This window comes from Callorhinchus milii, unplaced genomic scaffold (genome assembly GCF_018977255.1).
Source record: "Callorhinchus milii isolate IMCB2004 unplaced genomic scaffold, IMCB_Cmil_1.0 Scaffold5, whole genome shotgun sequence".
Classification (NCBI taxonomy): domain Eukaryota; kingdom Metazoa; phylum Chordata; class Chondrichthyes; order Chimaeriformes; family Callorhinchidae; genus Callorhinchus; species Callorhinchus milii.
Window position 1 is genome coordinate 67,056,764 of NW_024704746.1, and position 19,732 is coordinate 67,076,495.

At 51.8% G+C, this 19,732-nt stretch overlaps 2 protein-coding genes across 6 annotated transcripts; one reads left to right on the forward strand and one right to left on the reverse strand.

Moving 5' to 3' along the window:
* Positions 1–627: 627 nt before the first annotated feature.
* Positions 628–15,054, reverse strand: rbm17 (RNA binding motif protein 17). 5 transcript variants are annotated; one of them, XM_042335306.1, is made up of 12 exons: positions 14,861–15,054; positions 12,889–13,030; positions 12,585–12,701; positions 11,694–11,860; positions 10,935–11,059; positions 10,530–10,586; positions 9,529–9,676; positions 8,698–8,849; positions 7,781–7,866; positions 5,219–5,317; positions 2,084–2,156; positions 628–798 (listed from the first exon to the last, which is right to left on the reverse strand). In XM_042335306.1, the coding sequence occupies exons 2-12, from the start codon at positions 13,009–13,011 to the stop codon at positions 695–697; spliced, it is 1,251 nt and encodes a 416-aa protein (XP_042191240.1). In that variant the 5' UTR covers positions 13,012–13,030; positions 14,861–15,054; the 3' UTR covers positions 628–694. The 5 variants fall into 5 exon arrangements, with proteins under 5 accessions (XP_042191240.1, XP_042191238.1, XP_042191237.1 ...); XM_042335304.1 differs by having other exon boundaries at positions 14,845–15,054; XM_042335303.1 differs by having other exon boundaries at positions 14,769–15,054.
* Positions 14,973–19,680, forward strand: echdc3 (enoyl CoA hydratase domain containing 3). Its single transcript, XM_042335463.1, has 5 exons — positions 14,973–15,154; positions 17,035–17,156; positions 17,720–17,817; positions 18,477–18,677; positions 19,295–19,680. The coding sequence occupies exons 1-5, from the start codon at positions 14,973–14,975 to the stop codon at positions 19,625–19,627; spliced, it is 936 nt and encodes a 311-aa protein (XP_042191397.1). The 3' UTR covers positions 19,628–19,680.
* Positions 19,681–19,732: the final 52 nt, after the last annotated feature.

Sequence of the window (19,732 nt, forward strand, 5' to 3'; positions counted from 1 at the left end):
TGGAGAAGAGAGAAAATAAGAGTAAAAGGCACCAACTACAGAAAGGCTAGTTCTCTCTGCTTCCATTTCCTCTTGCGAGACCTGAGACCACACTGGTGAGGGAGGGAGGGATGGCTGAGAACAGCACAGGACTTCGGGGAATGTTTCTCAAATCACGATCAGGGCTACGGATCTGTCGGCCAGAAGATTTGAAGAAGATTTTGTGTGTGTGGTTGCGGGGTGGGGGGGGGGGGGGGGGGAGAGAGAGAGAGAGAGAGAGAGGAGTGGGGTAAGAGAGAGAGGAGAGAGGACCACAACACAAAATAGCAGCGCACTTCAAGCCAAAACTTCCAATGTGGAAAAGGGAACAACCGAGAAGACTTGTCCACCAGCCATTTCAGGGTCAAGTCAACAAAGAGATGACTGACAAGAGGATGATCTGAACCTCTAAGAAAAGATAAAAGGGGGGGAGTGAGGAGCAGGAGGAGGAGATTGACAAGGCTTACAAAGCAAAATGGCTGCAGTTTTCTTAAATGTTTCCCCTTCACAGCTTTGCAGTCCATGACAGGGGGAACCACTGGCTCCCATGGACAGGGGGGGGGGGCGAGGAGTGTGTGTGTGGTGTGGTCTGTGATGGGTGACGGAGGGGGGGTGTGGGTCATAGGGGGTGATGAGGGTGTGGGTGTGGAGAGAGAGGCTGGCGATGCCGACCGCTTCAGAAAAGGTCACCCAAGTCCAATTGGCGGAACTTGTCCAGGTTGTAGAAAGAGGCCTTGACCACTCGGCCTCCAAAGTACCTTCCGTTCAGGTCAACGACAGCTGAAACACAAGGAGAAGCATTCATTATAATAATAATAATTATAATAATCCTTGCATTTGATAATAATAAGACATCTCAAAGAGCTTCGCAAAATATACTGACGCGGTGTCCAACAAACAGTCGTGGATTGAGTGACCAAATTATTAATATTATTATTATTATTATTTATTTTGACCGGATGTGGCCCGCGGGCCGCCAGTTGGATCACCCTGCCTTAGAGACCCGAACTTCCACCTCATCTTAGCTTCTCGTTGGGTTAATTGTCAAGACTGGGCAGAACAGTGAAAAATTCTTAAAGCCTTTCAGTTCATTTTAAGAGCTGAGGAATATCTGCTTCCAAACTAAGACTCAATTTCAGAGCTGCCCACGCCTCGCTTCATCGTATTTTTTTTTATTAACAGGTTTAAGCCTGGTGGAATTTCCTTTGCCTCGGGAGCAAATGATAGTTTTAGATTAAGATACAGTCACAAGTTAATTGCTGGTGGATTCGTAATCAGCTGTCCCCACGACAAGGCATTTGCTGGAGACATGTTCACTCAGTCACTCACAAAGAACAACAACAAATGATATTTACTCAGCACCATTCAAGTCGGGAGGACATCCTGAGGCTCTGGACAGTCAGGGATTTGGAGCCGTGCTGGGGGTTGGGATCAAGGGGGGTGGATGGCAGGGGTAGGAGGGTGACCGAAGGCACGGTCAAAGCGTAAGGTCTCGAGACAGGAGGCAAAAGGAGAGGGCGAGGTAAAACAACCTCCGCTCGACAGGCTCCGGCCTCCTGCTTGCACCTGGTGCCCTCGTTCTACTTTCAGCCACTACGCCCCGAAACTCTGGAACACTCTCCCTCTAATCCTCCGCCTTTCCCCCATCTTCCCCATCCTCATGTCGCGCTGGCGAGCCAAGTATCTGACACATGGCAGAAACCCATCGCCACTCTTAGTAGTGGCCAACCCATTCAAGGAGTTCAACATATGAATGCCACCTACACACAGAAATTCACACGTTTGGAATAGAATGAGCACTCTCCTTCTCGCCCCAGAGGATCACGCACTGCTCACATAATTCCAGAGAATACTAGATGCAGGCGGGCAAGAGCCAAGGCTTGGGAGGGATCTCAGAATTTGCGCTCGGGGTAACTGCTGGAGTCTAACCAGCTAAAACCACACATCTTGCCACTGATAGGACTGCCTGTCCAGCTTGTCCAGCGAGGACCACCCTACTCATTAGGGCTTTGGCTTTCTTGGCTTTGATTTGCTGTAAAATCAAATGATGGGGAAGGGTCCTTACCTTTGATGGCGGATTCTACCCTCTCAAACTCCACAAATATCCTGACTGCCTCGTCATCAGGCGCTCCAGGAATCTGAAAAGTCACAAAGTCACACAGAACCATTAATTGCGTGGTACACTAGTTTTCGCTTATTATAGGTCCACAGATAACGCCTGATCATATTGTTGAGACGTCTCAAAGCGCTTCACAGAATATACTGCAAAGTGAATTGACTGTGTATTTTGTGGGCAAAACGATCAGCCGATTGTGGGTTTATTCTGATTTATTAATAGTAAAACTTTAGATCCTGTCAATGGTGGTATCAAAACACACAAGATGTAAATCCAGACCTGCTGTTTGTATGCGTGTACACATGCGGGCGTGCAGGGGCGAGGATTTAAGCAACTTAACCGGTTTCCAAACGTGGTCAGTAAAACGGAAGAAATTCAATGATGATAAACTGTAATGTTTGTAACACGCACTTCTTAACGAACCCTCAGCACTGCGTCAATGCCAAACCTGGCTAAATGCCCAGATGACTCATCCAAGTTCTCTCGGAACTGACTGCCCTGAACATTCAGGAATTATACCTCTGGTATGAAATCTGTTTCTCCGGAGCAATGACAACCCACATTTACACAAGGTCTTTCACGCAACATAGCATCTCATAGAGCAGGGCTGTACACAGAGCGAGTGGGGAGGGAGAGGTAACAAGAATAATACCTGCATTTGATGCAGTGCTTTATCAAGTGACTGAATTGTTTCAAAGCGCTCTGCAGAATATTCTGTGAAGGGGATTGACCTTGCATTTCATGGGCGAGATGCATATATTTGATGGTAGGCGTGGTTGGAAGGGTAGGGCTTAAGGTGGGAATTAAAAATGCTGCTCTGCAGAAATTTGGAATTACAATTTCACCCTTTTAAAGAATTTGCCCTTTTAAAAGCGTTGGGTTTTGCGTCAGTCTGATGGTGCCTGGCGCACACTAAAACCCACCATCAATAATAATCATTAGAACAAGGATTATTATCAGTCTGATCAGTATAAAGCAGATAACTCGTACTTCGGGTAAGTCATATGAAGTGTATGGCCCTAACTTATGTGAAGTTTATTACTAACCCAACATTATAATTCCGCCCACAAACACGAACTCACAGCACTTAATAGTAAAATCTTGGAAAGTGCTTTGAGACGTCAGGATCATTATTCTCATTAAGGGTTTTAAGCAGGGGTTTTAACGGTCTGTCCACAACCCTGGTAGTGACGAAAGACGAGTTATGAATAAGTGGAAGCCTTTCTCGGAAAGGAAGCTGTGATGAAGCAAGGAACCGTAAGAGGAAACAGCTCTCTCTCTTCTGAGGCGCTTGCACAACAACAAACTCACTCTACAACAAGAGTGACTCTAACAGCGTGCGTCACACACACAGGGAGGTATTGAAGAGGATCGAGGTGTGTGAACCTTCAACTCCCGAGTTATACGTTTGTGGGTTCAAGCTCCCAACCACAGAGGCTTTGAACTTGCATAAATCTATGCTGACACCCCAGGACACTGTTAGCAAAGTGGCCGGTTTCCCCTACAAAATGCAGTCACTGCCTTCTACGGTCAAACCGCAACCCCTTGTGGTTGACATGGCGCCTGTCAACAACATGGGTGGGATGTCTCAAAGTGCTTGAAAATAACTTACGATTAAGTATAGAAGATGTGAAAAGCGTTATATCAAATGCAAGGATTATTATTGTTATTATCATAATAACTGTGCATTTTATAGGCCAACATGGCAGACAAACAATGTTCTCACATAAACAGCCAGCTGTGAAGTGAACAATGCTATCTGGGGGATTGTCACCCGGGAAACAACCACGAAACTCCCTTCTCTTCTTTTCGAATAGTGCCATTAAATTCTTTGTGATTCGCTTGAACAGGAACAGATGGGAAATCGGTTTAATGACTCATCCTCCGACAATACAGCGCTTCCCCCACCTCCTCTGCCCCCTCGCCCGCAGTGTCAGCCTGACCTGGGACTTGTACCCACTAGCTTCTAATAATAATAATAATCCTTGCATTTGATATAGCGCTTTTCACGTCGGGAGGATGTCCCAAAGCGCTTCACAGAACACACTGTAAAGTGAATTGACTGTATATTTGTGGGCGAACGCGGCAGCCAATTGCGCACAGCAATGTCCCACAAACAGTCATAGATTGAAAGTGACCAATTTATTATTGTTTTTGGGTTTTGGAGGGATTATTATTAGGCTCTGTGTGGAGTAAGGAAACTTGCCCGAGGTTTCGCCCTCTGCCTGGAATTGAACTCAGGTCTCTCACTTGCAAAGCGAGTGCTCTAACCACTGAGCTACAGGACTCCACACAGCTTCTGATTCAAAGAGAATGCTACCAACTGAGCCAGGCTAACATCAGGCCTCTATGTTTCGCTGAACCCAATTTGGCATCGTAAACACTCACTACATTCAAGCATACGTTACAAACAGAAGGTACCCAATGGTGAGTGGCATATTTGAGTCAGAAGCTAGTGGGTACAAGTCCCACGTCAGGCTGACACTGTGAGAGGGGGGGCAGAGGAGGGGGAGCGTCGTATTATCGGCGGATGAGTCATTAAACTGAGGTATATTAAGTAAAATCAATGGGATAGAAGCCCCATTTGCCAGGCCAGAGCACTTTACACCTGCCCTGTTACACAGATGACATAATGTCAGCAGGACTGTAGCTTCGGGACAGATTACTTCATGCAAGGAAGAGGTAGGAATCATTAATGTTTTGTGGACTCTACCCTGTGTGAGGGCCGCTAGAGAAATACAAGCTGTTGTTGTTAAAACCGTCGCTTTTCGTTCAACAGAGCTGGGGCGAGAGAGAGAGATTGAAAGAGACATACAAAGAGAAGTACAGAAAGAGAAAGAGAGGAGAGAAATATTGAGAGAGCCATACAGATTTACAGAGAGAGAGAGAGATACAGAAAGAGTTACAGAGTCATAAAATACAGTCAATTCAATTTACAGGATATTCTCTGAAGAGCTTTGAGACGTCACAACGACGTGATGATTATAAGAAATGCAAAGATTATAACAATAGATACAGAAATAGAGAGATACAGAGAGAAAGAACGAGAGGAGAGTTAAGCAATTCAGTGTTGAACGTTCTTACCTCAAATATAACGCATTTAGTGACTTTGCCATATTTCTCACACTCTTCCTTAGTTTCACCTTCCAGGTCATCATCCACCTCTCCTGCCCCCACCATGTTCTGAGAATGAAGCAAACCCGGTCTAAATTTCAGCACAGAAGGAGGCCGTTCAACCCATTACTATTCAAGACGTGATAAGACGCCATAACAAACACAAGGACTATTATTATTATGATGATGTCTGGCTAGCCAAATAGAACTGAAAAAGGAAATAAGAGGGGCAAAAAGATTATATGAAAAAAGTGGGTAACATTAAAGGGAATTCTAAAATATTTTACAAACATATCAAGAAAAAAAAGGTTAGTCAAAGGTAGGGTGGGGCCAATTAAGGACCAAGGCGGAAATCTTATTGTGGGGGCAGAGGGCATGGCTGATGTACTGAATGAGTACTTTGCATCTGTCTTCACAAAAGAAGTGGATGCACCAAATGCCGCAGTATCGGAGGAGAGGGGAGAGGAAATGGATAGGATAAGTATAAACAGAGAGGAAGTACTGAAAAGGTGGACTGGGCTGAAGGTAGATAAGTCGCCCGGTCCGGACGGGATGCAGCCAAGGGTACTATGGAAGGGACGGGTACAAATAGCGGAGGCTTTGGCTACAATTTTTCAATCTTCGTTGGACCCAGCGGTGGTGCCAGAGGACTGGAGAGTGACCAATGTGACTCCCCTGTACAAAAAGGGACAGAAGGACAAACCTGGAAACTCCAGGCCAGTCAGCCTAACACCATTAGTGGGGAAACTCCTGGAGACTATAATCCAGGACAGAATAAATCTTCACTTAGAAGAATATGGGTTAATTAGGGACACCCAACACGGATTTGTTAAAGGCAAATCTTGTCTAATAAATCTAATAGAATTGTTCGATGAGGTAACGGAGAGGGTGGATAAAGGTAGTGCAGTTGATGTAGTTTAGATGGACTTTCAAAAGGCATTTGACAAAGTGCCACATGAAAGACTTGTTAGAAAGATAGAAGCCAATGGTGTAAAAGGGACAGTGGCAGCGGATCCAGAACTGGGGGCTGGGAGACAGAAAGCAGAGAGTTGTGGTGAACGGCTGCTTTTCTGACTGGAGGGAAGTGTACAGTGGCGTTCCCCCGGGGATCGGTATTAGGACCACTGTCCTTAATATACATAAATGATCTGGACTTGGGAATAGCAAGCACCATTTCCAAGTTTGTGGACGACACAAAGTTAGGTACGGTGGGAAACAGTGAGAAGGATAGCAGCCGACTGCAGGAAGACAGACAGATGGTAAAATGGGCGACACATGGCAGATGAGTGTCAATGTGGAGAAATGTGAGGTAATGCATTTTGGTAGAAAGAATGAGGGGCAATATAGGCGGTAATACAATCATAAGGGGGGTAAAAAAACAGAGGGACCTGGGGGGGGCAGGTAAATGAATCCTTGAAGGTGGCAGGACAGGAAGATAAAGCTGTAAAAAAGGCATATGGGATACTGGGCTTTATAAATAGGGCATAGAGTACAAGAGTCAGGAGGTGATGATTAACTGATATAAAACACTGGTTAGGCCTCAGTTAGAATACTGCCCCAGTTCTGGGCCCCACACTGTAGGAAGGATGTTAAGGCATTGGAAAGGGCGCAGAGGGGATTTACGAGGATGGAACCAGGAACGAGGGACCGTGATGATGAGGAAAGGCTGGAGAGGCCGGGATTATTCTCATCGGAGCAGAGAAGATTACGAGGACCTAATAGAGGTCTTTAAAATCATGAGGGAATTTGTTAGGTTAGAAAGGGAAAAACTGTTCCCACTGGTGGGTGTGTTGGTGACTCGAGGTCATAGATTCAAAATAGTCTCTAAAAGAAGCCGAGGGGAGGGGAGAAGAAATGTCTTCACGCAGCGAGTTGTTCGAATCTGGAACGCATCGCCTGAAAGGGCGGTCGAGGCCGATTCGATAACAACTTTTAAAAACGCGGTGGACGGGTACTTGAGGCGGACGGGTTTGTAGGGTTATGGGGAAAGGGCTGAGGAGTGGGATTGACGTTGCATTGCTCTTTTCAAAGAGCCGCACAGACTCGATGGGCCGACTGGCCTCTTTTTGTGCTGTACGATTCTATGACACCAGAGACCAAAGTACAGTGCGTTAACCAGCCCGTTAGCGATCAGTACCTACGTTCACTGAGTGAAATTAAAGTCCATTTGGGTTAAAGGTCTTTCCAGGCAGTCTCTGATAAAAACCAACACAGCACAGCCACTGCATGCGACCCATTGCAGAAAAACCCCACCTGTTGGGGGTAGGATGGATCGCAGCAGATAAACGGAGGTTGTACTGAGCGAGCACAGTATGCACACGCAAACACAGTAACGCTCCCACTGCGTGGATGTAAGGGTCACATTGATTTGAGTCTCGCACTTGCATAGCGACCACTTGAGCAAAGTACTAGAGGAACTGTACCCCGGGAGGAGGAAGGAAACGGTCAAACTCGTTCTTCAGGAGACCAGGCAAGGCTGAAACCCCGCAGTAAACATTCACACAGGTGTCAATACACGTGTCGTTCTCTTACCCGCAGTAAGACCACCTTGGTGGGATTTTTTAGGATCTCTGTTAACGGGTTTGCCTCTGTTTTTTTGGTAGCTGCCGGAGCTTCCACTGTGGACAATCCAGGAAAGCAAAGTTCAGGTCAACGCACGAACGGCAAATTGCAAGAAACACCGGCCAGTCACACAGGGTACTGCAGTCCGTCACACACCAGCCAGTCACACAAGGTACTGCAGTCCATCACACTCCAGCCAGTCACACAAGGTTCTGCAGTCCGTCACACTCCAGCCAGTCACACTGGATTAAGTCACATTGCAACACTACGGAAATTGCATTGATATACAACAGATTTCGTCCCTAGTCAAAGAGATAAGTTTTTAGAAGTGTTTGGAAAGCAAGGAGAGAGAGAGAGAGAGAGAGAGAGAGGGGGGAGGGGGGGGGAAGAGGGTGAGGTGAAGGGATTTAGGGAGAGTTTTGGATAACGTGTAAAGTTGCCAAAGGTTTGCCCACCGATGGCACGGGTGGGGGGGGAGGGGGGTAAGAAGATTTGACATGGTCAAATTCCAGCGTGGAAACAAACTTCCAACTCAGAGGCAACCAACTCAGTCCAGCTTACACACTTCAACAACGACAAATTGCATTTATGCAGCACCTTTCACATCCGGAGGACGTCCCAAGGCGCTGGACAGTTTGCAAGGGTTTACACCCGAGCTGGGGTTTGGAGCCAAGAGGGGTGAGGAGCAAAAGAGGGTGGTGGTGAAGATGAGAAGATGACCGAAGGTGCGGTCGAGCAGGAAGCTCTTGAGATGGGCCTCGGAGGAGGCGGAGGAAGTTGCAGAGGGTGGGGGTAGAGAGGCTGACGGTTTCGTTCGGCTCAACGCAGACCTGGATTGAGAGGATCACAATGCCAGGAAATGTGTGGGGTAGTAAAGCCCTGGTTACCTTTTTCCGCACTGTCACCGACGATGATCTTGCCCCCTCGCTTGCTGGTTTTCTCCACCGACAGCGCCGTGCTCAGGCCCTGCTCGTGCTTCCCGAGGCCCTGACCCTCGCGGAATCCGTACTTCTGCATGATCTTGTGAGCCACGGTGCCTCTGTCACCAACACAGGAAACAACACCATCCTTATAATAGCAACAACAGGATCCTCGTGTGCAACTCAGCGCCTTTTAACGTCAAGTAGTCACAGAGCACTTCCGTAATCACTGCTGACAATGCGCGGCAATGGAATGTTCTGTCAGTCCTCTGTGCCAGTCTCGGTAATCTGGTTCCTGAGCCAGGACATTTGTTGCTGTTGTTGAGTATGTGTGGCACACAATTCAGAGGTACCTGTGTATACGTGTGTGACATGTCCTACCCTCGCCCCCTCCGTTCCACCACCGCTGGCCGTGCCTTCAGCCACTACACCCTGAAACTCTGGAACTCTCTCCCTCAATCCGTCCCACCGCCTTGCCCCTCCCTCCCTCCCCGCTTTCAAGTCCCGCCTAAAGACCTTCCTTTTAGTTCTCGCTGACGGTCACCTCTCCCCGCCCTCCCGGCTCGGTGTCAGACTCCGCCACTGTCAAGCGCTCCAGGACGCTACCCCGTACGCAGGGCGCTGTATTAATGCAAGTTGTTGTTGTTGTATACGTGCTACATCTGAAGCGACATTCTCCGCCGGGTCTTAGTCACAGAGGTCTGTCTGTCTGTTCCTGCCACTAGAAAGGCACTAAAAAAAAGGTATCCTTTGCCCCCCCCTCCCCCTGCGCAGACGTGTTTTGGAGCCTTCACCCACCCCATGTTGGCAATGAAGGAGTTGGTGGGACCAGGTGGGGAGCGTGGTCTCTCGGGGGGCTCGTCGTAAATAGGCGGAGGAATGGCGGCTTTGGAGGAGGGCGTGGCCCGCGATCTGGCCTCCTCCTCGTACTGGAAAGGCGGAATGACTTTAACAAAAGGGGAGGGGGGGGTAGAAGAAAAACGTTAGCACGTGCGAGACGGGAACCGCGCGGCGTTTAGCTTAGAACGTGTAAAAGACAGCTATTTTCGCCCACAAAATACAGTCAATTGACTTCACAGTGTATCCTGTGAAGTGCTTTGAGACATCTCGATAAGCCACTATATCAAATGCAAGGATTATTATTATTATTGATGCAAACTAACTTGCCGGGAAGAAAACATTCTCGTCCATCTCCATTGAGCAAGAAATAATAATAACCCTAAAAATAATCCTTGCATTTGATACAGCGCCTTATCACGTCTCAAAGCGCTTCACAGAATACACTGTAGAGGGAACTGACCGTATATTTGGTGGGCGAAACACGGCAGCCAGTTGCGCACAGCAGCGTCCCCACAAACAGTCGTGCAGAGCCAACAGTGAAGGCGAGATGAGGCCAGGAGACAAGATCACACGAGAGGTTCAGGTGAAAGAAACCCAGGAGTGTAGGTGGGGGAGTTATATAAAAAAAATACTAGAAATTTACAACACAGGAACAGTGGTCTATTGTGACTGTGCTGTTCTTACTTTAAATAAAACAAAGAATCCCACTTTACAGCACTCCCAAAGGAAGACAGGGCAGAGAATATTTCTGAGGGGGGGTGGGTGGGGGTGGAGATTGTCAGCCAGGACACCTGGAGAGAGAAACTCTCTCCTCTTTCCGAACTGCGTCTTGGGATCTTTAATGTTCACCTGAACGGGCAGACGCGACCTTATTTTAACGCCTCGTCCGAAGAATTCATATAAAATAGGCGTGATCTCAGTGAATTCATAACATGCATATTATTATAATTCATACATACGCTCTTTGTCCTTCTCGACGAGTGACGAAGGTGGTGCAATCGCTGCTCCTCCCACATCTAAACACAGAGGAAGAGAGAGCACTTAGCACTTGAAGCCTCTTATAATAATAAAAACAGTAATAATAATAATCCTTGCAAGGGATTATTTCCCCTTAAAAAGCGATCCGACAATCGACTAACAGCTGGGTCCCTACTTACTACTCGTGTGAGTAGGAACCCAGCTATTAGTCGATTGTCGTGTGTGGAGTAAGGAAACGTGCCTAAGGTTTCGCCCCACCCGCCCGGGAATCGAACCCGGGGTCCTCTCGTTTGCGAGACGAGCGCTCTAACCGCTGACTCTTCTTTCAGAGCCAAAGAAAATGAGCAAAGAGTTAAGTGAGGCTCAGCAGCGACCGGGAGACTGACTTGTGAAAGCCGCCGGACACCGAGTTCTCTTCCTCCTCTCTTTGTCTCGCTCTTCGTCCTCGTCGGAGTCGGGGTCTGGTCTTCGGGCGAATCCGGTCGGCTGCTCGTGTCGCTCTTTTCTTCGCCTGCGGGTTTCAGATCGGGAGTCGGGGATGAATTTTTTTTTAATATAATCGCACTGACAATCAATTTTTTTAGAGAAACAAACACCGGCCAAGTCTGCTGAATCAGGGACTCTGCAGTCATTCCCAGTCTTGCTTCAATCCGTTTCGGTCTAAATTTTCTAATGCTGTAATAATAATCCTTGCATTTGACATAGCGCCTCATCAATTCGTCGAGGCGTCTCAAAGCGCTTCACGGGATATACTGTTAAGCAAACTGACTGTGTATTTTGTGGGCAAAACAAAATTGCGCAGCCAATCGCTATTCTATATTAATACATATTATAGATGCTATCAGTTTATTTACACTATCAAACCCTATATATATTATACATTTTGCTTACAAAATACAGTATATTCTGTGAAGCACTTTGAGATGTCTTGATGTCGTGATAACCCTTAATACCCTCATTTCCCACTCATCTCCTCTCTCCTTTTTTAAACATCTCATTGACACTGCGTAAAATATCAGAATGCAGATTAAAAAGGTTTACTGAGCAAATATTTTACAGCCCCTTGGGACATCCACTATATAAATGCAAACCTGTGGATTATTGTACTGAACAAAAAAAGTCTTATATTTTCCACGGACACTTACTTTTCTCTCTCCTCGATTTCCTTCTGTCTCTCCAGCTCCCGCTGCCGCTGCCTCTCCTCCCGCTGGCGTTTCACAACTTTCTCGTAGTCGTTCGGGTACATGGGATCGTACTCATCAGCCAACGGGATTAACGCCTCTCCAGATAAGAATCCGCTCGGCACAGAGTCCTGGATGGAAGCAACACTGATCCTTACTGCAAACCCACACGTGCGCAGACAACAGCAAGAACTCTCATTCCTTTCAGAGCTATCGATGGCAGCAATAGTTCTTTTAAGGAAAACCTAAGCAACCGCCCTCAAAAATATAATCCGATTTACAATCCAAAGCCCGAACGGGGAGGGTGGACCGAGCTGGTCAAGCTTGGCCAGACAGCGCTCTCAATGGCAAGTTATGCGGTTTTAGCTGGTCAGACTCCAGCAGTTACCCTAATGCACAATCTGGGCTTCTCCCAAGCCTTGGCTCTCGCCAACCTGCGCCAGAATTAGGTAAACGGGATGCGTCCCTCCAGGGGGAGAGAGAGAGAGAGAGAGAGAGAGAGAGGAGAGAGAGAGAGAGAGCGCAATCCAATCCAACAATCTATCTCTCGAATTTCCATGTGTAGGAGGGATGCAGGGAATTCTCAGTTTGGTTTGGAGACTCTTAAGCAACGGTGATGGGTTTCCACGCGTGTCAGACACCCGACTGACACAGCCCCACCCCCCCAAAAGTAATTAAATTTACATTTATAAAGCGCCTATTGGATTGCAAAAGCAAAACAAAAACCTTGGATTTTAGACGGCATCACACTACAACGTGCAAACAGGAATATCTCAAAGAATATCTTATTCATGAAAATAATCCTTTATTAATAATAATAAATAACTTGATACAGCGCCTTCCACGTCATCTTACCTTTAAGCCTGAGGCTATATGAGGTGGTGTGTCAACGATCTGTCTGTCTTCACTAGAGCTCCCTCTCTTTAGATCTATGACCGGAGCTAAGACAGTGCTCTGCTTTGTCCGTTGTGTCTAAGAAAGAATCAATCGTAATAATAATCCCGGCATTCGATGCAGCCGAGACGTCTCAAAGCGCCTCACAGAACTTTACTGTTGTAGTGTAGTGACTGTACGTTCTGTGGGCGCAACGCAGTTGTCCCGCAGACACGCAAAACAGCCAGACTCTGCGACGGCCAGCGCGACGGAAGGCGGCCTTTACCTTGGTCTGCGTGAGCGTCGCCTTCTTCACCTGCAGCTGGGACTGAAGGAGCTTGAAGTTTTTGGACCAGCCCTCTGTTTTCGAATCGCTGGTCTCCACGCCCAAGTCATCGTACAGCGACATCGTGCCTTTCGCTTACCGCCTGGGAGAAGCAGAAGGTAAAAGGGGTTACGGGGAGCGATGCCCTCTCGCCGTTTTAACAATAACAACACGATTGATATTAACCTGATTATTTTCCGCCCCTTCCGAAACGTTTTCGTTCTTTTTCTCTCCCACTGGGGGATAAACAAAAAAAGAAATATGCGGTCGCTCTAATCCACGAGCGTTTGTGGGACACTGGGGGGGGGGGGGGGGTGGGGGGGGAGGGGGGGGGGGGGGAGACGAGCGATGGGGGACATTGGGCGCCAGGTGACCAAAGCGCAAGTATAAAGACTCAGGTTTTTAACTCAGCCCCAACTCCCACATACCCCCCCAACCCCCCCCCACAGCCACACCCCCCCAACTCCCACATACCCCCCAACTCCCACATACCCCCCCAACTCCCACAGCCACACCCCCCCCAACTCCCACATACCCCCCAACTCCCACATACCCCCCCCAACCCCACATACCCCCCAACTCCCACATACCCCCCCCAACTCCCACATACCCCCCCAACTCCCACATACCCCCCAACCCCACATACCCCCCAACCCCACATACCCCCCCCCCACAACCCCCCAACTCCCCACATACCCCCCCAACCCCACATACCCCCAACCCCACATACCCCCCCAACCCCACATACCTCCCCAACTCCCACATACCCCCCCAACACCCCACAGCCCCCCCACACAGCCACTCCAATAGCCTCTGCCAACCCCCAACTCCCACTTACACCCCTCCCACATACCCCCCACACCCCACAGCCCCGCCAAACCCCACAGCCCCTCCCCCCCACAGCCCCCCAAGCCCCACTCCACAGCAACTCCACAAAACCCCCGAAACCCACAGCCCCCCACCATACCGCCCCCCACGCACACACACACACACCCAGCACCCCCATAGCCCCCACACCCCCCCCACACACACAGCCCCCATACCCCCACACACAGCGCCCCCCACCCCAGGTCTAGGCCCGAGCTCAGGCCTGGGGCTGGAGTAGGAGCCCGAGTCCGGGTGTTGTGTACCTGTCGCCCCCGCCCTCCGGTCCCCGGCACAGCCCCTGACCCCCCACCGCCTCTCCCTCTCCCTCTGTGAGTCTCAGCCCCGGGCCCCGCGCTTCTCGGCGGGTCCGTCACCACCAGCGGCTCCGGAGGGAAACACACAGCCACCGCCGACAGTTCCGGCTGCGCAACGTCCACATCCTTCCCCCCAACCCCCAGCTCCTCCCCTCAGGCACTGAGTGACCCACTGACTGACCATCCACCCACTGACCACTCACTGACCATCCCACCCCACTCACTGACCATCCACCCACTCACTCACCCACTCACTGACCATCCACCCACCCACTCACTCACTGACCACTCACTGACCATCCACCCACTCACTCACCCACTCACTGACCATCCACCCACTCACTGACCATCCACCCACTCACTGACCATCACCACACCACTGACCATCCACCCACTCACTCACTCACTCACTCACTGACCATCCACCCACTCACTCACTCACTCACTGACCATCCACCCACTCACTCACTCACTCACTGACCACTCACTCACTGACCATCCACTCACTCACCCACTGACTGACCATCCACCCACTCACTGACCATCCACCCACTGACTGACCATCCACCCACTCACTCACTCACTCACTGACCATTCACTCATTCACTCACTGACCACTCACTCACTGACCTCTCACCCACTGACCACTCACTCACTGACCTCTCTCTCTCTCTCTCGCTCAGTCAGTTTAACTAATCCAAATATCCACCGAGTGACCGCTCACTCACTCACTCACTGACTGACTGACTGACCCTCTCCCCATCCACCACCGTAACCAGCGCGCGCGCGCCTCGGGCTACTTTGTGCGGTTTCTGGGGGCGACTCCGGGCTCCGCCGTGACCCCTGACCCCAGCGGGGAGGCGGATGGCGGCGATGCTGAGGCTCCGGTCCCGGCTCCTGGCGGCCAGGCCCGGGCTCAGCCTCACCCGAGCCCCCGGCCCCCGGGGCCCAGCCCAGGCCCAGGCCCAGAGCCGCAGCCACAGCAGCAGCGAGGCCCCGCCTCAGGGCCCGGGGCTGACTGTCCGCAGCCAGGACCAGGGCATCAGGTCAGGACAGGCCGCGGGGGGGGCGGGGGCTGACCCTGGGGCTGGGGGGGCTGACCCTGGGGCTGGGGGCTGACCCTGGGGGCTGACCCTGGGGGGGCTGACCCTGGGGGCTGGGGGGCTGACCCTGGGGGGGCTGACCCTGGGGGGGCTGACCCCTGGGGCTGGGGGGGCTGACCCTGGGGCTGACCCTGGGGCTGGGGGGCTGACCCTGGGGCTGAGGGGCTGACCCTGGGGCTGAGGGGCTGACCCTGGGGCTGAGGGGCTGAGGGCTGACCTGGGGCTGACCCTGGGGGGGGGGGGGGGGGGCTGACCCTGGGGCTGGGGGCTGACCCTGGGGCTGGGGGGGCTGAGGGGGGCTGACCCTGGGGCTGGGGGGCTGACCCTGGGGGCTGACCCTGGGGGGGGGCTGACCCTGGGGCTGAGGGGCTGGGGGGGCTGACCCTGGGGCTGAGGGGCTGACCCTGGGGCTGACCGCTGACCCTGGGGCTGAGGGGCTGACCCTGGGGCTGAGGGGCTGACCCTGGGGCTGAGGGGCTGACCCTGGGGGCTGACCCTGGGGCTGAGGGGCTGACCCTGGGGGCTGACCCTGGGGCTGAGGGGCTGACCCTGGGGCTGAGGGGCTGACCCTGGGGCTGAGGGGCTGACCCTGGGGGCTGACCCTGGGGCTGGGGGGCTGACCCTGGGGGCTGACCCTGGGGGTCCCTGGCAACAGGGGTTTGGCTTCCCCCCAGTAACAGAGTTGGGGGGGGGGGGGTTTTTACATCAATAACAATCCTCGCATCGTCGAGACGTCCTCAAAGCGCTTCACAGCGTAGACTGTTAAGCGCAGTGACTGTGTGCCTTGTGGGCGAAAGGCGGCAGCGACCCCCCCCCCCCCCCCCACAAACAGCGGGGGATTGAGTTGTTATTATTATTATTATTAACTTGCTTTTATATTTTTTATATCAGATTAATTATTAGCCGGGCTGCGGTATCTTTCCGTGCCGGAGTTTTGGACACTTAAGCCACTCCCATCTTGGATACGTAGCTCGGAGGGGGTTAGAGCGAGAGAGGACCCTCGGGTTCGATTCCCGGGTCGGGGCGAGTTTCCTTACGCCGCACACGCGCCTCTGTTTACTCAGCGGTAAATAGGTTGGTAGCCGATCGGCGGATGGCTTTTCCGGGGGTAATAATCCCTCCCAAAAAAATAAAAATGAATTGGTCAATCAATCCACGGCCGTTCGCGGGGACGCCGCTGCGCGCAGCCGTTGGCTGCCGCTTTTTCACCCGCAAAATATACGGTCAACCGCCTGTACAGTCCATCCCGCGAAGCGCTCTTGAGACGTCTCGAAGACGTGATCAGGCGCTGGATCGAATGCCAGGATTATTCTTGTTGTTGTAAATCTGCGATAACTATTCTCGAATTTATACCGACAACGCTCCTGCCTATGTTTCCTAATTTTCCTTTCATTGCGTCTTGGTGTTGAGGCTGGGCGGGTGGGTTGGGGGGTGGGTGGGTGGGCTGGGCAGAGGGGGTGCGCGGTGAGGGGAGGAGAAATTTAAGTAGTTGGATCTCTGTTCGGAGACTCCCCCACCGCCCGCCCCCACTCCCTTGGGCTCAGGCAATATCTGAAGCCTACAATTAAACCATAAGGCAAAATACTGGCAGATGCCGGAAATCCGAAATAAAACCAGAAGTCGCTGGGAACACTCCGCGGGTCAGGCAGGAAGCATCTATGGAGAGAGAGAGAGAGAGGGGCAAGTGAGGTGATGCTCTCCCGCAGCGGCTCGCTGACTGACCTGCTGAGCTGAGCGTTCACCAGCGACTTCAGCTTTAATATCCGAAGACTTACGGGGGGGGGTTTGCTTTCTGCTGACCGCAAACCGTCTCCTCCCAACAGGAAAATCACGCTGAACAACTCAAAGAATCGGAATGCTCTCTCGCTGGCCATGCTGCAGTCCCTGCGAGCCGACCTCCTCCACCAAATAGACAGCTCCGACCTGCAAGTCATCATCATCGCAGGTAAGTAGGTAGGTAGGTAGGTAGGTGAGATCGCCCCACTTTTCCTGTTGAAGCCTGGTGTACAGTCAGGCGCTTTTGTGGGGACACCGCTGTGCGCAAATTGGCCGCCGCGTTTCTCCCGCAAGATTAAACAAAATTCCCTTTGCGGTATATATTCTGCGAAGCGCTTTGAGACGGCCTCAACGATGCGACAAGGCGCTATGTCATGTGCAAGGATTATTATTGTTGTTGTTGTTATTAATAGCAAGGCCGCAGTTAATTTTGCAACAGCAAATGACATCCACGCAGCGTCTGTCACGCCGGGAGGACGTCCCCAGGAGCTGGACAGTCAGGGGTTTGGTCCCGAGCTGGGGTTTGGGATCAGGAGGGGGTGGAGGGGGCGGGGGGGATAGGAGGGTGATCGAAGGCACGGTCGAAGAAGAGGGTCTTGAGGTGTGCCTTGAAGGAGGCGAGGGAGGGGGCGAGGCGAAGGGAGTGTGGGATGGAGTTCCAAAGGTAAATATAAAATAAATAAACTGGTATTTTAAGCTGTTCTCAACCCTATCGTACTCCTGCTCACGCAGCGGAGGGGCCTGTCTTCTCATCCGGCCACGATCTGAAGGAGCTGACGTCTGCTAAAGGCCAGAGTTTCCACTCTGAGATTTTCAAAACCTGCTCGGAGGTGAGCGGATACTGGATTCATTTCTGTGGTGGCTGTTTAGTTTCAGCACTCCCAAGCACTTTAGGTGTGTGGTGACACACTCAAAAGAGTGTGCGTTGGGGTTAGCTCCTGGAGCTTAACCATCCGCATTGCCATTCAGGGCACTGTCTGGCAAGCAGACTCTAGGGGTAGAGAGCTCCACTGGGGCGTGGGGGAGTACAGACACAATGGGGAGAGAGAGGGAGAGCAGGGAATGGGGTTAGAGAGAGAGCTCCAGTGGGGGAGCGAGCCCCAGCACAGACACGACGGGGGTGAAGAGCAGGGGAATGGGACTGCCAAAGGTTATAGCAGTCGGGCCTTCAGCCACTCTGGCCCCATCCTCTGGAAACTCCATCCCACAGTCCCTCCGCTTCGCCTCCTCCCTCGCCTCCTTCAAGACCCTTTTCAGGAGACCCTCTTCTTCGACCGCGCCTTGGGTCACCTTCCTCCTCTCACCCTCTCCGTCCTCCACGCACCCCCCCCCCCCTTCCTGATCCCAACCCTCAGCTCGGGCGCGGATCCCTGAATGTCCAGCGATTTGGGACGTCCTCCCGATATGAAAGGCGCCACGTAACTAACTGCTCGTGTTGTCGTCGTTGTTGTTGTTCTGGTTGGACAGTATTTTTGTGACGCGTTGCCAGGTGATGAGCCTAATACAGGACATCCCGGTGCCGGTAATTGCCAAGGTGGACGGTTTGGCCACGGCAGCCGGGTGCCAGCTGGTGGCCAGCTGTGACATTGCCGTGGCGTCGGAGAGGTCCAAGTTCGCCACCCCGGGGGTCAACGTGGGGCTGTTCTGCTCCACGCCAGCCGTGGCGGTGGGCCGCTCGCTGCCGAGGAAGGTAAGCTGGCTCCCAGCTCAGCGGTCAGAGCTCTCACGAGGACACGGGTTCGATTCCCCGGGTCGGGGCGAAAACCTTAGCCAAGTTTCCTTACTCCCCACACACCCACACACACACACACACACACGCACCTCTGTTTACCCAGCCAGCCAGTCAATCCGCTTTTGCAGTATATTCTGTGGAAGTGCTTTTGAGGCGTCCCCCGAAGATGTGATTGAGGCTTTTGTCAAATGCAAGGATTAGTATTATTATCATTATTGTTATTAACAGGCGTTCTGGGACGCTATCCTGCGTGAGGGGCGCTCGACAGATCCAAGCTGTTGCAGTACGTTATAAATTGAGTCGTGCGGCGATGTGCATTTCCGTGAAGCACTTTGAGACATCCCAATGACGTGAGAGAGAGAGAGAGAGAGAGAGAGCGAGAGATAAGGCGCTATATAAATGCAAGGGTTATCATGATTATATGGCATATAGTATTAATAATAAAACGCATGCGCTGCCACACATACACACCTCGCACGCACACACACACACCACGCGCTACCACGCATACCACATGCACGCACGCACACACATTAATATTATAAAATCACACATAAAATCATATTAATAAACAGGTGGCCCTGGAGATGCTGTTCACAGGAGAGTCCATCTCAGCCCACGAGGCTCTGTTGCACGGGCTGGTGAGCCGGGTGGTGCCCAGGGAGCAGGTGGAGGCCGAGACCTTGAGGATCGCCCACAGGATCTGCGGGACCAGCCGGTCGGTGATGGCGCTGGGCAAAGCCACCTTTTACCGCCAGATGTGCCTGAGCCGGGACGAGGCGTACAGAGTGACCGCACTGGCGATGGTGGAGAACTTGGGCCTGGAGGACGGGCAAGAGGGGATCCGCTCCTTCCTGCAGAAACGCAAGCCGCTGTGGACGCATTCCTTGCGGAAAGCCCGGGAATGAGATTCCCACGTGGGTCTCTCTCGCTCTCTCTCTCTCTCGCTCACTGCTGGGGTGGGGGGCGGGCGGGGGGGGGGATTGACCGCCCCCGGACAGTCCCAAAGTAAG

What these genes read in the sequence shown, in the direction of transcription:
- rbm17 (XM_042335306.1), bottom strand. Translation starts at nt 13,011, where the DNA reads ATGTCGCTGTACGATGACTTGGGCGTGGAGACCAGCGATTCGAAAACA. An exon ending in ATATAGCCTCAGGCTTAAAG is followed by an intron (nt 11,861 to 12,584) that starts GTAAGATGACGT and finishes GCTTCCATCCAG; the next exon opens with GACTCTGTGCCGAGCGGATT. An exon ending in GTGTCCGGCGGCTTTCACAA is followed by an intron (nt 10,587 to 10,934) that starts GTCAGTCTCCCG and finishes CTCTGTGTTTAG; the next exon opens with ATGTGGGAGGAGCAGCGATT.
- echdc3 (XM_042335463.1), top strand. Translation starts at nt 14,973, where the DNA reads ATGGCGGCGATGCTGAGGCTCCGGTCCCGGCTCCTGGCGGCCAGGCCC. An exon ending in AGCCAGGACCAGGGCATCAG is followed by an intron (nt 15,155 to 17,034) that starts GTCAGGACAGGC and finishes TCCTCCCAACAG; the next exon opens with GAAAATCACGCTGAACAACT. An exon ending in GCAAGTCATCATCATCGCAG is followed by an intron (nt 17,157 to 17,719) that starts GTAAGTAGGTAG and finishes CTGCTCACGCAG; the next exon opens with CGGAGGGGCCTGTCTTCTCA.